General features: G+C 40.9%; 1 protein-coding gene across 3 annotated transcripts; it reads left to right on the top strand.

Moving 5' to 3' along the window:
• The first annotated feature begins 6,968 nt into the window (after positions 1 to 6,968).
• On the top strand, positions 6,969 to 10,432 carry LOC135592811 (cocosin 1-like). 3 transcript variants are annotated; one of them, XM_065082481.1, is made up of 3 exons: positions 6,969 to 7,608; positions 8,399 to 8,670; positions 9,392 to 9,631. In XM_065082481.1, the coding sequence occupies exons 1-3, from the start codon at positions 7,260 to 7,262 to the stop codon at positions 9,494 to 9,496; spliced, it is 726 nt and encodes a 241-aa protein (XP_064938553.1). In that variant the 5' UTR covers positions 6,969 to 7,259; the 3' UTR covers positions 9,497 to 9,631. The 3 variants fall into 3 exon arrangements, with proteins under 3 accessions (XP_064938553.1, XP_064938554.1, XP_064938555.1); XM_065082482.1 differs by lacking the exon at positions 9,392 to 9,631 and adding an exon at positions 8,791 to 8,833 and having other exon boundaries at positions 6,976 to 7,608; XM_065082483.1 differs by lacking the exons at positions 6,969 to 7,608; positions 8,399 to 8,670 and adding exons at positions 8,680 to 9,090; positions 9,872 to 10,432 and having other exon boundaries at positions 9,392 to 9,785.
• Positions 10,433 to 15,395: the final 4,963 nt, after the last annotated feature.

The following is a 15,395-nucleotide window of genomic DNA, read 5'->3' as shown; positions in this document are numbered from 1 at the left end:
CAATTCCGATGCATTCTAAATGTTTCTTTGAGCATTCTTTGTTGATGCTTAATCTCAATGATCAAAGTTTGGAGGTTTTTGGTTTCTAAATTAATACTCTTTTTTATCATAAAAACCAGCACTGCTCTCTGCTTGCCTGTGATCTGACAAAAGCCTTAACAAACACAATGCTGCACTGCATTGATTCTCCCAAAACTTCTCAGCATGCTGAAGCATTTTAGTGGCACAGCCAGGCAAATGAATATAACCAATTTCACAGGTAATCTGCATAGTGAAAGTTAGCATGGACTGTTTCCTCTGTTCATGCATTCTCCAGAGCCCAGAAGTCCAAGATTTGAACACATGCAGATGATAGTAGCAAATTTTCTATACACAAGCAAATAGCCAGAAACATGGAAGGAGATCTTCTATGTTACGGTCATTATTGCTTTCTGCTCCATTTTCACAGCTGCATTCAAGTGAAAGAGTTCTTGATGTAGCAATTCTGAAAGATCTGCTTGCTAGACTTGGCAGGCCACCTGCTCCAACCCTCCATTCAAACTCGAAACTGGTTGTTTGATTGTTGTTGCAGCATTAGATAAATGACTGGATCAAGTCAGTAAAGTATAAACTGAGTGAATATGATTAGTTCAATGCACCTGTAGATGTCAATGTTCATCACCATGAAAAATCCATAGCAATTGACTAGGCCTTTGTCTCTCTTTAAATGGAAACTGTGATCCCAATAGAGTTCTTATTTAAAGTCACAACTTGGGTTTGATGAGAGTGACTCTTATGTCCAGTTACCGATCACTTTTCTTCACAGCTAATGGATAATATTGAAGACCAGATTCTATCTAATCCATTGAAGAACTTTTGAACTTTGACTTGTGTACCATGTTCAACACATCTACTATGTTTTCTTGTGAAAAATTGAAGTTGAACCCTTATTTAAATTTAAATTATATCTGTCATCTGTGCATTTCAATTTTTTGCAATGTGTGGCTATTCCTAAATCATCTTTTAGTCTGAAAAATAATTTATACTAATCAATTTGGATGTCTCAATAGAGACGAAAATAATAATCGAAAGGAAAGTAACCGACCACCGTACATTACGCAACGGGACGTGACATCTAATGGCGGATGGCTTGTCGTCTCCTTTCTCGACGTATGTTGAGTTGTGTGTGGCATGAGTTGCTCGCCTGACGAGATGCATCAGACTTATCTTTCGCTGTTTCCATGGCGTTCTTGGCCGAGTGGGATTGGCAACACTACCTTCTCGACTTCGTGCATGACAACAACGTGATAAGTAGATGAGATTTCGAGGAAATCTCTCTACTCTGTTGAGGGAAATCCTCTAACCCGTTGAGGAAACTTCTTCCTTCTAACCTGTATATAAAGACGGAGGATATGTCAATAACAATCATCATCTTCTTCTACAATTTATTTATCTCTTTATTTTAACATGGTATCAGAGCCATCTCCTCTTGGCAACAGCAGCGTCGCCATGTGTTAGCCAAGCGGCCACAGTAGCACGCTGCCTCAAGCGGAGTCACTGAAGAAGCACCAAGACACGGATTCTTCGCCGGCCTTGCTCCCTCTCCTATTTGCTGCTTACAGCAGACACTCTCCGTCGTCGTCACGCAAGGAGGAAAACATTTTCTCACTGCCTCCTCAATAGCAGTGAACGGCGAACAGCGGTGTCTTCCTCGCTTCCCGACCAGTAGCAGTCGCAACTGCTGCATCTTCCTCTACCACAGCAGCTTTCGCTGCCGCTTCCCTCTACACAACGGCGCCTCCTCAATGGCGGTGTCTTCCTCCTCAATAGCGACGAACGGCGAACGGCGATGTCTTTCTCGCTCAGTCTTCCTTGCTTAACGACGGCTGCCGCGTCTTCCTCCTTCGCTGTCGCAGCCACTTCCCGGCCAGCAGCAGCCGCAACCGCTGCATCTTCCTTCCTCTACCGCAGCCACTTCGTTGCCGCTTTCCTCTATACACCTAATTGCTACAGATTTCTCTCACTGCAGTTTCCTTGAGTACTGCTGCAGATTTTCGCGGCCATTTCCGACGAACCGCAGTCTTGAGTACCGCTGCAGTTTTCGCGGCCATCTTCCGGCGAACTGCAGCCTCTACAATCTGCTGCAGCAAGCAGCAATCCACAGCAGCGAACCGCAGTCTTGAGTACCGCTGCAGTTTTTGCGGCCATCTCCCGGCGAACTGCAGTCCCTACAACTGCAGCAGCAAGCAGCAATCCACAGCAGCTGCCGGTAGCTTTTGGCACTGTTGTAGATTGCCCAATCTGCTACAGCAAGTAAGCAATCTATAGCAGCAGCCCCCTCCCTCATTCTCCACCTTGTGTGACCTGAGTATCACACAAGGTTCGCTGCCTTTCTAACAAAAAAAAAAAAAAAAGCCTTTCTACAAAAAAAAAAAAAAAAAAAAGTGAGGGAAGAAAAATGTCTTCGTTCACTTCCTCTGATGTTTCAATTCCTGTAGGGACTCCTACTTGTTCTTCTACAGGGCTTATCTCCATCAATGCTGCCACGCTGATCCCCTTTAAGTTATCAAAGGGTGGCAACTATGCGTCCTGGCGAGCTCAATTCTCTAATCTTTTATTTGGATATGATTTGCTAGGTTACGTTGATGGTTCTTTCAGTTGTCCTTCGGCCATGCTCAACATCCCCGGCGATCCTAGTCCAGTACCCAATCCAGCTCACAAACTGTGGCTACGTCAAGATCGTCTCATTCTCCAAGCCATTCAAGCTTCAGTTGCTGGATCCGTTGCTCCCTTGATATCTTCATGTGTGACAGCTGCCGATGCATGGTCTAAACTGCAAACCACTCTGGCAAATCATTCGCGTACTCGCAAGCTCAGTCTTCTCTCCAAGCTTATGGTGACAAAACAAGAGGGAAGTACTATCTCTGATTACTTACAACTTATCAAGGTTATCATCGATGACTTGGCCTTGATAGGTCATTCCCTATGTGACGAAGAGGTTGTCATTCATACCCTCAATGGTCTCGACACCGACTACAAAGAATTGGCTGCTGCAATTCGGGCATGCGACTCGCCAATCTCTTTTGAAGATCTCTATGATAAGCTGACTGACTACGAGATGTACTTAAAGCATGCAGACAAACTGCCTGGATCAACTGTCACAGCTCAAGTCAGTCACAAGTCTAAACGGAAAAGCACTCGGTACTCACCGAACATCACCCAAGGTTTGGCTACTACGCCTCTTGATTCTGTGAGTTCCATGCAACATCCCTCCTATCCTCCTAGTCATCCCTTCTCGCAAAGTGGTGACTCCATCCATCATCCGTCTTGGCGTCCTGCCCTACCAAGCCATCAGAGACGGGTCGTTTGCCAACTGTGTGACAAAGTCGGCCACTCCGCTAAAGTTTGCCGGTCTCGTCCCCGCCTCCCTGCTCCGTCACACTGGCCACAAGCAAATCTCCTAACTACTCCGACATCTAGCCAATCCAACTGGATTGTCGACTCTGGTGCCTCTCATCACATCACCGCTGATCTTCAGAATTTGTCTCTTCACAATCCCTATGGCGGCGATGAAGATATCATCATCGGTGATGGTAAAGGACTTCCTATAACTCATACTGGTTCCACAACGCTTAATTCTGACTCCAATACATTTACTCTCGATGATGTTTTATGCGCCCCTCATATTAAACGCAACCTCATTTCTGTTTCTCAATTTTGCAAACATAACAATACTTCCATTGAATTCTTTCCTGATTCATTTCTTGTTAAGGACTTGAGCACGGGGGCATCATTGGTCCAAGGCCCGAATAAAGACAACATTTATGAATGGCCGTCAGCCTCTCAAATGACCCAGCCCACTGTTCATTCTTCTGTTGCGGCTCCAGTTGATGTGTGGCATCGTCGGCTTGGTCATCCCTCATCCTTTATTCAGTAGAAATTATTATCTCGTCACTCTCTTCCTCTTTCTAAGTCTCCTAATTCTATGCTGCATTGTGATGCTTGTCTTAGTAATAAGAGTCATCGGCAGCCTTTTGGTTCATCTTCAATTTCCTCCTCTAAACCTTTTGAAATTATATATACTGATGTTTGGGGTCCTGCTCCAATCTTATCTTTTGATAAGTTCCGATTTTATGTTATTTTTGTAGATCACTTCTCCAAGTACACATGGATATATCCTCTTTCCCATAAATCTGACGTTTCTCGCGTTTTTTCTACTTTCCAGAAGTTGGTCGAAAATTATTTTCAGTCTACCATTAAAACAGTCTACTCTGATGGTGGCGGTGAATATCAAGCCCTGGCATCTCATCTCTCAGCTTGTGGCATTCAACACCTCAAGTCTCCCCCACATACTCCTCAACTAGTTGGTTCTGCCGAACGCAAACATCGGCATATAGTAGAAACTGGACTCACACTTCTACATCAGGCTTCCATGCCTTCAACTTTCTGGACAGCAGCCTTTCAAACTGCTGTCTACCTAATTAATCGGATGCCTACACCAGTTCTACAACACCAGTCCCCCTTTGACACACTGTTTCACAAACCCCCTAACCTTCGTAAACTCCGCGTGTTCGGTTGTTTATATTATCCTTGGTTACGTCCCTATGCCTCTCATAAGTTAACATCCCGATCTTCTCCTTGCGTCTTTATTGGTTACTCACTTGAACATAATGTTTTCCGCTGCTATAATCTCCACACTCACAAAATCTTCATCTCACGTCACGTTATCATTATTGAGTCTAACTTTCCTTTCCAAACCCTTCAATATCCTGCCATACGGACCACTTCCCTATCTCACTGGAGTATACCTTCGGACCAATCGGACGAGCCTCCCATGTCTTCGTCTACTTCCTCCCCTCCTGATCCGCACTATATCACTCCAGTTCAACACTTGCCCGTTTCCTCTGTTCCTACTCCACTTCACTCTTCCCCAATTGATGGGGCAATATGTTCCGAAACACAACCATCCTCTTTACCTCCTTCTCGCCCAAGTGCCCCTGACGTGTCTCCACTTGACCCGGCTTGTGCCACTGATCCTCACCCAACATTACCTCCCAATCCTGTCATCTCCAATCATCCTATGACCACTCGCTCTAAGCATGGTATTTTTAAACCTCGTCAAGTACTTAACCTACAAGCTGTCATGAATTCCTCATCCCCCAACATTGAACCCACCACCTTCACTCAAGCCCAAAAATCTCCGCATTGGCGCACTGCCATGAGTGAGGAATATAATGCCCTCCTCCATAATTCAACATGGGATCTAATTCCTTTCCATCCTTCACAAAACATCATCGGGTGTAAGTGGGTCTTTAGAATTAAGCGGAACCCAGATGGCTCTGTTGCCCGATATAAGGCACGCCTGGTCGCCAAAGGGTTCCATCAACGACCTGGAGTTGATTTCACTGAGACGTTTAGTCCTGTTGTCAAACCCACTACAATCCGTCTTATCTTGAGTCTGGCTACCACTAAAGGCTGGCATTTACGACAATTGGATGTTAATAATGCCTTTCTATAGGGATCTCTATCCGAAGATGTTTTTATGCAACAACCCCCCGGTTTTACTCATCCTCAGTATCCACAGCATGTTTGCAAACTTCGGAAAGCCATTTATGGACTTCGTCAGGCTCCGAGAGCTTGGTACACTCAACTTAGCTCATTTTTTACTTCTGTCGGCTTTCTTAACTCCAAATCTGACACTTCGTTGTTTCTACGACATCATCATGGAAACACAATATATATTCTGGTATATGTGGATGATATTATTGTCACAGGCAATAATCCCACCAGCATCCAAGCGTTCATCAAACAGCTGGCAGCTCGATTCTCGCTTAAGGATCTCGGACCCTTGAGCTACTTTCTGGGCGTCGAAGCTACCTTCACATCTTCTGGTCTCCTTTTATCACAACGCAAGTACATTCAAGATTTGTTATTAAAGACAAACATGCAGGATGCAAATGCAGTTACAACCCCCATCTCTACTAGTGGTACTCTCAAATTATCAGATGGAAGTCCTGCTACGGACCCCACTCAATACCGCCAAGTTGTTGGCTCTTTACAATACTTAGCTCTCACGCGTCCAGACATCTCATTTGCTGTGAATAAATTATCACAGTTTATGCAGCAACCATCTACTCTACACTGGTCTGCGGTCAAGAGACTTCTACGATATCTTAAAGGGACTCTAAATCATGGACTCTTTTTTTGTAAACACTCTCCACTTCGTCTTCATGCCTTTGCCGATGCTGATTGGGCGGGTAACCTTGATGATAGAACATCCACATCGGGGTATATTATCTTCCTTGGTGCTCATCCAATCAGTTGGAGTTCTAAGAAGCAAAAGACAGTCGCCCGGTCTACAACTGAAGCTGAATACCGTGCCATTGCCGCTACCACTGCAGAACTCAATTGGATCACGAATCTTCTCCAGGAACTCAACATCGATTCCACCCCTACAATATATTGTGATAATATTGGAGCTACCTATCTGTGCGCTAATCCGGTATTCCACTCCCGTATGAAGCATATTGCCATCGACTTTCACTTTGTACGTGATCAAGTTGTCCGCCGTCAACTCCATGTTTCTCATGTTCATACGGCTGATCAATTGGCCGACTCACTTACGAAGCCTCTAGCTCGTAAACTGTTTGCATTACATCAGTCCAAGATTGGCCTCCTTGATAGGAGCACCATCTTGCGGGGGCATGATAAGTAGATGAGATTTCCCTAACTGTTTGAGGAAATCTCTCTATTCTGTTGAGGAAAATCCTCTAACCCGTTGAGGAAACTTCTTCCTTCTAAGTGGATATGTCAATAACAATCATCATCTTCTTCTACAATTTATTTATCTCTTTATTTTAACACAACGGAGCTTTCAGACGGATGGCAGAAAGGACAGGCGGCTGTGGCTGTGGCTGTGGCTGTGGCTGTGGACATTACTCACACAGTCTACGATAACCCTCTTCACCTCAAACCTTATCCGTCGGTATGTGGATCCTGATGAGGTAGACACTGTTCTTGCTGTCTTCCAGATTGATACTGGTTATAAATGCAGTGATCTGAAACTCGACACTGAGCATCAAAGACAGCAAACTGTTTAGGTTCATCTTCATCTGCTTCGATTCGTGGATGAGATGTGACCATGATGCCATACTTCCTTGCAGATAAATCCTTCTTACTCGACTTAGCAAGAAGAATGACTCGAGAACAAATCTGCATGTCGCCATCAACGTCAACAAGCAACGTGGGAAGGATGATAGGAGCGGGAAAAAGAATGTGGCATGATTCATCCCCTCTCCCTGCAACCTCCAATCTATGCCATGCTATTGCTCCCCTTTAAAGTTGACTTGGCGAACCTATTCATACAACACCTAAGCCCCCCCCTAGCCTTAATACATCCCATCCCATCATTGCTTCCATTCTGTGGCTTGGCGGCTCTCATGAACGCCACCATGAGCATGTTGAGCATGGTGGAGGCGAAGCTGCCTCCAGGTTTCAGGTTCCACCCGAGGGACGACGAGCTCGTCTGCGACTACCTCGCCGCGAAGGCCGCCGGAGGCAGCACCGAGAGCGGTTCCATGATGATGGTGGATGTTGATCTCAACAAGTGTGAGCCATGGGATCTCCCTGGTATGATTTCTTTCCCCCGTATAACATTATTTGCTGGTGTAGCAGAGTGTTGTTTCCGCTTAATTTCACATGAACCAGCTGGTGTTTGTTCTTGAAAGCGAACAGTTTGATCCATCAAAAAGCATTCTTTAGACAATATTGAGTTTGCTGCGCCCTGCCATGGCTGCCATATTCTTTAATTCGTATGATTTCTGAGAACATACAGAAATTTTTGTGTGCTTCCTTTCATTTTTCCTTCTACTAATCCCGGAAGAAGGTACATTTCTTCTTTCATGTCTATCTTATCTCTTCAGCTCAATCTCCATGCTTCCCCTTTCTGTCTTTCCCAACAGAGGAAAATATGCTTCTGCCAAACTTGGCCACTTTCTAACCTCTTCATGTGTTCTGTTCCTGCATGATTGACTGCCAGAATTCCGTGGATTGTATTCCTGCTGCCCATGTCTATCTGAAATGAACCAAAATCCAGAAGGAGAACTTCTTAGCCTCCTCAAGCCAAAGATTATTGCCTGTCATCTTCTCTGTAGTCATGTTGCTGAAGAGTTCATCACTCTGGTTTTAAGCAATCTCTATCATGGAGTTAGGCTCATTGCTGATGCCAAAGAAGCCATGGAGTGCTTGCCTTGTCTCTCACTATCTCCATCAAACTTGAGACAAATTCATCTTACATCAAAGTCCATCGGATTATTTTTCTCTGCCAAACAATACCAAGATTCTGATAGATTTGATGATAAACTTATGAAACCAGTAAACCGTTCAGTTTCCACTGAAGTAGATTGTTTCCGTGGATCAGCTGCCGCATGTGTTGGGAGCAACGAGTGGTACCTCTTCAGCCTTCGAGATCTGAAGTACGCGACCGGGCAGCGGACCAACCGGGCGACCATGTCAGGCTACTGGAAGGCCACAGGGAAGGATAAACCAGTGACCCGAAAAGGATTGCTGGTTGGGATGAGGAAGACTTTGGTGTTCTATCAAGGAAGAGCTCCCAAGGGGAAGAAGACAAAGTGGGTCATGCATGAATTCCGCATGGAAGGATCTGATGGTGCTCCAAAGTTGCCTTTCAAGGTAGCCTTGTGATCTCAATTCTCATAGATCACAGACTGAGAAGAAGATCATCTTTTTTGCTGCATACTCTGTTCTATTATCACTATCTTTTCTTACCTTTTTTCTTATATTGGATCACAGAGCCACGAGCAGGTTTAAGGCTTACATTAGAGCTTTGTTGGAAGATCTGCAAGGAACTTAAATTCTTGACCACATAAATCCAGATGCATAAGTACATAAATTTAAAGACAACATGGTAAAAGTTGTTGATTTAGATTAAATCATAAATCTCTATCCAGAGATAGAACTATTTATGAAACTTGTTTAACTGTGGACACAGTGAGGTCTGATAAAAGTGGGATGATTCAGAAAAGGAACAGTGATAACACTTAAAACTGCAGACAGAAGATATCTTGATAGATTAGTGGAGTTAAAGAACAGGTAGTGCTTATACATGACAATTTATAGCAGATTATATCCTGGATAAAGTTCTTTTTTAAGTATATGTCATTTTCCTTCCATGAGATAGACTCTTGAAAACTTATTCAAGCAATTGCTGTATTATGTATAAAAAAATTATCTCAACTCCTATACAGTGATCTTTAACCTAAAAAAATTATCTCAACTTATTCAATCACTCAACTGTCATAATAATAATTAATTCAAAGTACTTGTCCTGATGTTTCTGCTAATCCTCTCATCACAAGGACAGTGACACTTATTTCTTTGTGCATGCGGCCAGACTGGGCCCTATGTAGAGTCTTCTGCAACAACAGAAGGATCTCCACCATGCCAAGCATGGAGGCAAGCCATGAAAACTCGGGTTCACAGTCCCTCTCAGCTCTAATGGACAACTGCATCACCTTTGGCCAAACCCCTTTCTACTCAGAGGGGTTTGAGCAGGTGCCCTGCTTCTCCAGCCTATCTCCAAGCTATGTATCCCAGTGCCAAGACTTTGTCCTAACAAAATGTTGAGCTCAAACTGATGGTTTGCCTGAGTTGAACTCTGGATGGATCACCACTTGCGTGCTGACTACTTCAATCCGCGCGCTGGAAGGATCACCACCCTCAACAGCCAGAAGCTCCCCATTCTAAGATTCGTCCAAATGAGTGCTGTAAGGGGACTCCTCCGCCCGGTACGACAACAACATTATCTCTGATCTACTTTCCATTTATGATCTCGAAAATTTTAATTGAATATGGCGATGATGTCTCCGTGCAGAATGCCATCAGATCACCGCACTGGAATGTCAACGCTCACAGCATCGTGTACGCCTTGAGGGGATGCAGTCGGGTGCAAGTGGTGGGACATCGTGGTCAGACCGTATTCGTTGGAGAGCTCCGTCAGGGTCAACTACTAGTCGTTCCACAGTACTTTGCTATGATGTTCCAAGCGCAACGCGAGAGCTTCGAATGGGTCTCCATCAAGACCAACGACAATGCCATGGTCAACCATTTGGTGGGGAAGACATCGGCTTTCCGTGGCATGCCGGTGGAGGTGCTGATGAACTCGTATTGCATCTCTAGAGAGGAGGCCATGCGGCTAAAGTTTAACCGTGGAAATGAATTGGCCCTCTTCACTACTAAGATCGAGAGGGAAGCGATCAGAACTTCGGCGTAACGTAATGGAGAGTGTGGCTAGAGGCGAATAAAGCTGGGGTTTTATGGATAGAAACCTTGGAGCATGACTGGTTTGAAGTGAATAAAAGTTGTGGGCAACAAGATGTTTGTAGCATCAGCTCTCAACTCAAATAAATTAGGTTCCATGTTTGGAGCTTTCTTCCCTCTTTGTTTCTTTAATCCACTGACTCAAATAAATGCCCTTCTCAAAAGGGTAATACATAATTAATTTTAAAATAAATATAAAGCATAATTAGATTAAAAACTCATTATGTAAAAAAAAAAACTTGGATGCACCTGTATCATTCGATAGATACCAAACGATTATGATAATCCCAAAGATATTACGATGTACTGTTATTGTAATATTTTATTGAATGGGGTGAGAAAGATTCAAACTCTCGATCTCGTGATCATACATCGATTGTGAGATCTATGTGTCAGTCAATTACGCCACAATCCGATTATTTTACTATTATTATATTATTTTTATAATTAACATTAATAATGAATTTAAGAAAAAAAATTAATTTAAAAATAGATAATAGACTCAATTAGATAGAAAAAAACCATTAGGCAAAAAAGAATAAAGTTGGAATGCACCCATGTCATCTGATAAGTATCATATGCTAACCAACTACACCAACACCTATGAGTAGTATACTTTTTCATAATTAATTTTAATAAATAGTTTAAGAAATTAATTAATATAAAAATAAATATAATACACAATTGGGTAGAAAAAAATTATTATGAAAAAAAGAATAAAGCTCGGATGAACCCATGTCATCTAATGGATATTAGACAATCGTGATGGACTCAAATCTATAATATTTGGTATAAATATAATATTAGACAATTATGATGGACTTAAATTTATAACATTTGTTTTATATATATATATATATATATATATATATATATATATCTTCATTGTTTTATTTTCTAAAATGGGATGAAATTCTCCACCTCAATATCAAACATCAACTATGAAACCTGCGCCGGCCAACTGAACCACCACCCCCATTATTTTATAATTAATATACTATTTCATAATTAACTTTATTAACTAACTTGAAAAATGATTAAATTAAAAATAAATAATATATACAATTGGGTAGAAAAAACCATTAGACAAAAAAGACTGATATATATATATATATATATATATATATATATATATATATATATATATATATATATATGGTTATGATGGATACTAATCTATTACATTTGCCTCAGATATATCTTCATTGCTTTATTTTACTGTGAAAGAGACTCAAACTCTTGCCTTAGCAAACTGCATCACCTCATTATTATATGATTAATATGATGTTTTATAATTAACTTTAACAACTAGCTTGAGAAAATAGTTAATTCAAAAACTAAATATAACGCATAATTGAGTAAAAAAATCATTATGCAAAAGAAACATAAAGCTGGCTCATGTCAACTAATAGATATCAGAATGAGGGTAAGAGAGGCTCAAACTCTCGATCTCAAGATCAAACATCACCTACGAAACCCATGCGCTAGCTAACTACACCACCACCCCATTATTGGATTATTAATATATTATTTTGTAATTAACTTTAATAACTAACTTGAGAAAATAATTAATTTGAAGATAAATAAAAGACACAATTAGGTAGAAAAAATCATTCAACAAAGCAAAAAAAAAAGAATAAACCTTGAATGAACCAGTGTCCATTATTGTGTGATTAATATATTGTTTCGTAGTTAACTTTGATAACTTACTTGAGAAAATAATTACTTTAAAAATAAATATAAAACACAATTAGGTAAAAAAAACCAGTAGACAAAAAAAAGAAACTTGGATGCGTCGGAGTAATCTGATAGATATCAAACTACTATAATTGACCTAAATCTATCACATTTGGCACAAATATATTTTTATTACTTTACTTTATTAAATGGGGTGAGAGAGGGATCACTTATGTGCTGACCAACTGTGGCACCACCCCATTAGTATACAGTTAGTATCCTAATTCGTAGTAAACTTTCACACTGGACTTTGAGAAAAAATAATAATAAATTTTAAAATAAATATAACACACAATTGGGTAGAAAAAATCATTAGCAAATATAATCTGATAGATATCAAAGAGTTGATATACCTTTGTTGTTTTATTTTATTGAATGGGCTTTGAGAAGTTGGAACTCTCAATCTTAGCCAACTGCTTCATCACCTCATTATTATTATTATTATTATGTGATTAGTATCCTGTTTCAAAATTAACTTTAATAACGACCTTAAGAAAATAATTACTTTTAAAATAAATAATAGATATAATTAGATAGAAAAAATCAATAGGTAAATATAGAATAAAGTTTGGTTTGGATGCGTCGAAGTAATCTGATAGATATCATACTACTATAATTGACCTAAATCTATCACATTTGGCACAAATATATTTTTATTACTTTACTTTATTAAATGGGGTGAGAGAGGGATCACTTATGTGCTGATCAACTGTGGCACCACCCCATTAGTATACAGTTAGTATCCTAATTCGTAGTAAACTTTCACACTGGACTTTGAGAAAAAATAATAATAAATTTTAAAATAAATATAACACACAATTGGGTAGAAAAAATCATTAGCAAATATAATCTGATAGATATCAAAGAGTTGATATACCTTTGTTGTTTTATTTTATTGAATGGGCTTTGAGAAGTTGGAACTCTCAATCTTAGCCAACTGCTTCATCACCTCATTATTATTATTATTATTATGTGATTAGTATCCTGTTTCAAAATTAACTTTAATAACGACCTTAAGAAAATAATTACTTTTAAAATAAATAATAGATATAATTAGATAGAAAAAATCAATAGGTAAATATAGAATAAAGTTTGGTTTGGATGCGTCGAAGTAATCTGATAGATATCATACTACTATAATTGACCTAAATCTATCACATTTGGCACAAATATATTTTTATTACTTTACTTTATTAAATGGGGTGAGAGAGGGATCACTTATGTGCTGATCAACTGTGGCACCACCCCATTAGTATACAGTTAGTATCCTAATTCGTAGTAAACTTTCACACTGGACTTTGAGAAAAAATAATAATAAATTTTAAAATAAATATAACACACAATTGGGTAGAAAAAATCATTAGCAAATATAATCTGATAGATATCAAAGAGTTGATATACCTTTGTTGTTTTATTTTATTGAATGGGCTTTGAGAAGTTGGAACTCTCAATCTTAGCCAACTGCTTCATCACCTCATTATTATTATTATTATTATGTGATTAGTATCCTGTTTCAAAATTAACTTTAATAACGACCTTAAGAAAATAATTACTTTTAAAATAAATAATAGATATAATTAGATAGAAAAAATCAATAGGCAAATATAGAATAAAGTTTGGTTTGGATGCTATAATACCAAAACTATCACATTTGAAATCGATACACCGATCTCTCGACCATAACATCACACGTCAGACGGTACTAACCAACTGAGCCACAACCCCTTCTTTGATTGTAATGCTTAAAGATAAATAGATATTATAAGGTTACCCTTCTCAATAGAACAGAATGGCATAACAGGATTGGTCAGCTAAAGGGACCCATTCTCTGGCCATCATCATCGACCAATAGCAGTCGGCGCTTCTTGGGCGTCATCATGTTCCGTAGAAAAAGCTAAGTTGGTTCTTTGTTGTTGCTGCTGAATGATACAATTAGCAGCTATGTAACTGCTGACATGGAAATTCTAGAGACTCTGTACCCATGTCCTCGTACACACACACACACACGGACGGTATATTAGTAGGTGTGGTGGCTTGTCTCACGGAAGAGAAGCAACCTTATCATCATTTTGATTCGAGGGAAAGATGTGGAATTTCCTTCGATGATTGGTATCTTCTTCATCATTGCTATAAACCATTTTATGATCAATCTTCGGAAGGAGATTTAGATGTTGGTTGTGGTGTTTTTTATTGCCTACAGAAGAAGTTGGCCTTCAGCTGCTTTGAGTGATCTCGGTGATGTGGGTGTCACCTGTTCAACATGTCAACCTACATCTGAGCTTGTAGTGGATGGTTTAACAGTAAGCAAATGGATTGTTGAAGGAGGACAAGCTTATCTGTGGCTTTAATGACAGCATTTCTGATCTCAGATCAAACATTAATATTGAATAGCTAAGCGATAAACTAATGAGAAATAGATTAAATGAAAGGTTCCACTGATCATTTCCACATTTTGGTAGCTTAGAAAGCGCATAGCGTCATCAACAACACATTTCAGCATAGAAACCAAGTAAGAGATATCTCTGCTGCACATTTTCTTCGCAGCATTCAGTTGGCCTCTCAACCGAAATCGTCCCGTTCCTACCAAACCCATGCATCTGTGCTTCCCCTTCAAACCAGTCGTATGCATGCGGCGACACGAGAACCCATGCGAAGCCTCGTGACCTCCCAACCAAACTTCACACAACCCTCTGAATGAACCCATTATAAATGCCCTCCCACTTCTGAACTCCCCTTCACCACTCTCTCCCCGTTCCTTCTGCAGAACACGAAGCCATGGCCACCTCCACCTCCATTCTCCTCTCTTTCTCTCTTTGCTTGCTCCTCTTCTGCCACATCTCTCTAGCCCAGCTTGGCCTCGGCCAGCAGGGAGCAGGTGAACCATGGATGAATGTGCATCGCTACAGCCGCGTGAGCCAATGCAAAATCGAGAAGCTAAGCACCCTTGAGCTCACCCGACGTGTGCCCTCGGAAGCTGGCTACACAGAGTACTTTGACCAGTACAATGAGCAGCTCCAGTGTGTGGGCGTGGCTGCATGTCGTCATACCATCCTTTTCCAGTGCACCACGCCTCGTCTATATTGTGCAAGGCTCGTTCATGCATAGACACCGTGCTCTTTGAATATGGCTCGGGCAACGCGATGATGTCTCCCTCACGGAAGTAGTGGATCCTCTGGTGCTCGTCTCGGAACCTCTGACATCCGCCTGCCGTCTGCTCCCATTGTTGTTCGGTTTGCTGGAAGGATTGGAACGTCTCTGGGCATCCAGGGAACACTGTTCCAAGGATTCCCCTTCCTGCATCCACCATGGACCATCGTCGAGCTTTAATACAACATATATTA

The sequence above is a fragment of the Musa acuminata genome, chromosome BXJ1-9 (assembly GCF_036884655.1).
Source record: "Musa acuminata AAA Group cultivar baxijiao chromosome BXJ1-9, Cavendish_Baxijiao_AAA, whole genome shotgun sequence".
Taxonomy (NCBI): domain Eukaryota; kingdom Viridiplantae; phylum Streptophyta; class Magnoliopsida; order Zingiberales; family Musaceae; genus Musa; species Musa acuminata.
The sequence above is the reverse complement of the archived record's forward strand: the minus strand, read 5'-3'. Positions and strand labels throughout refer to the sequence as shown.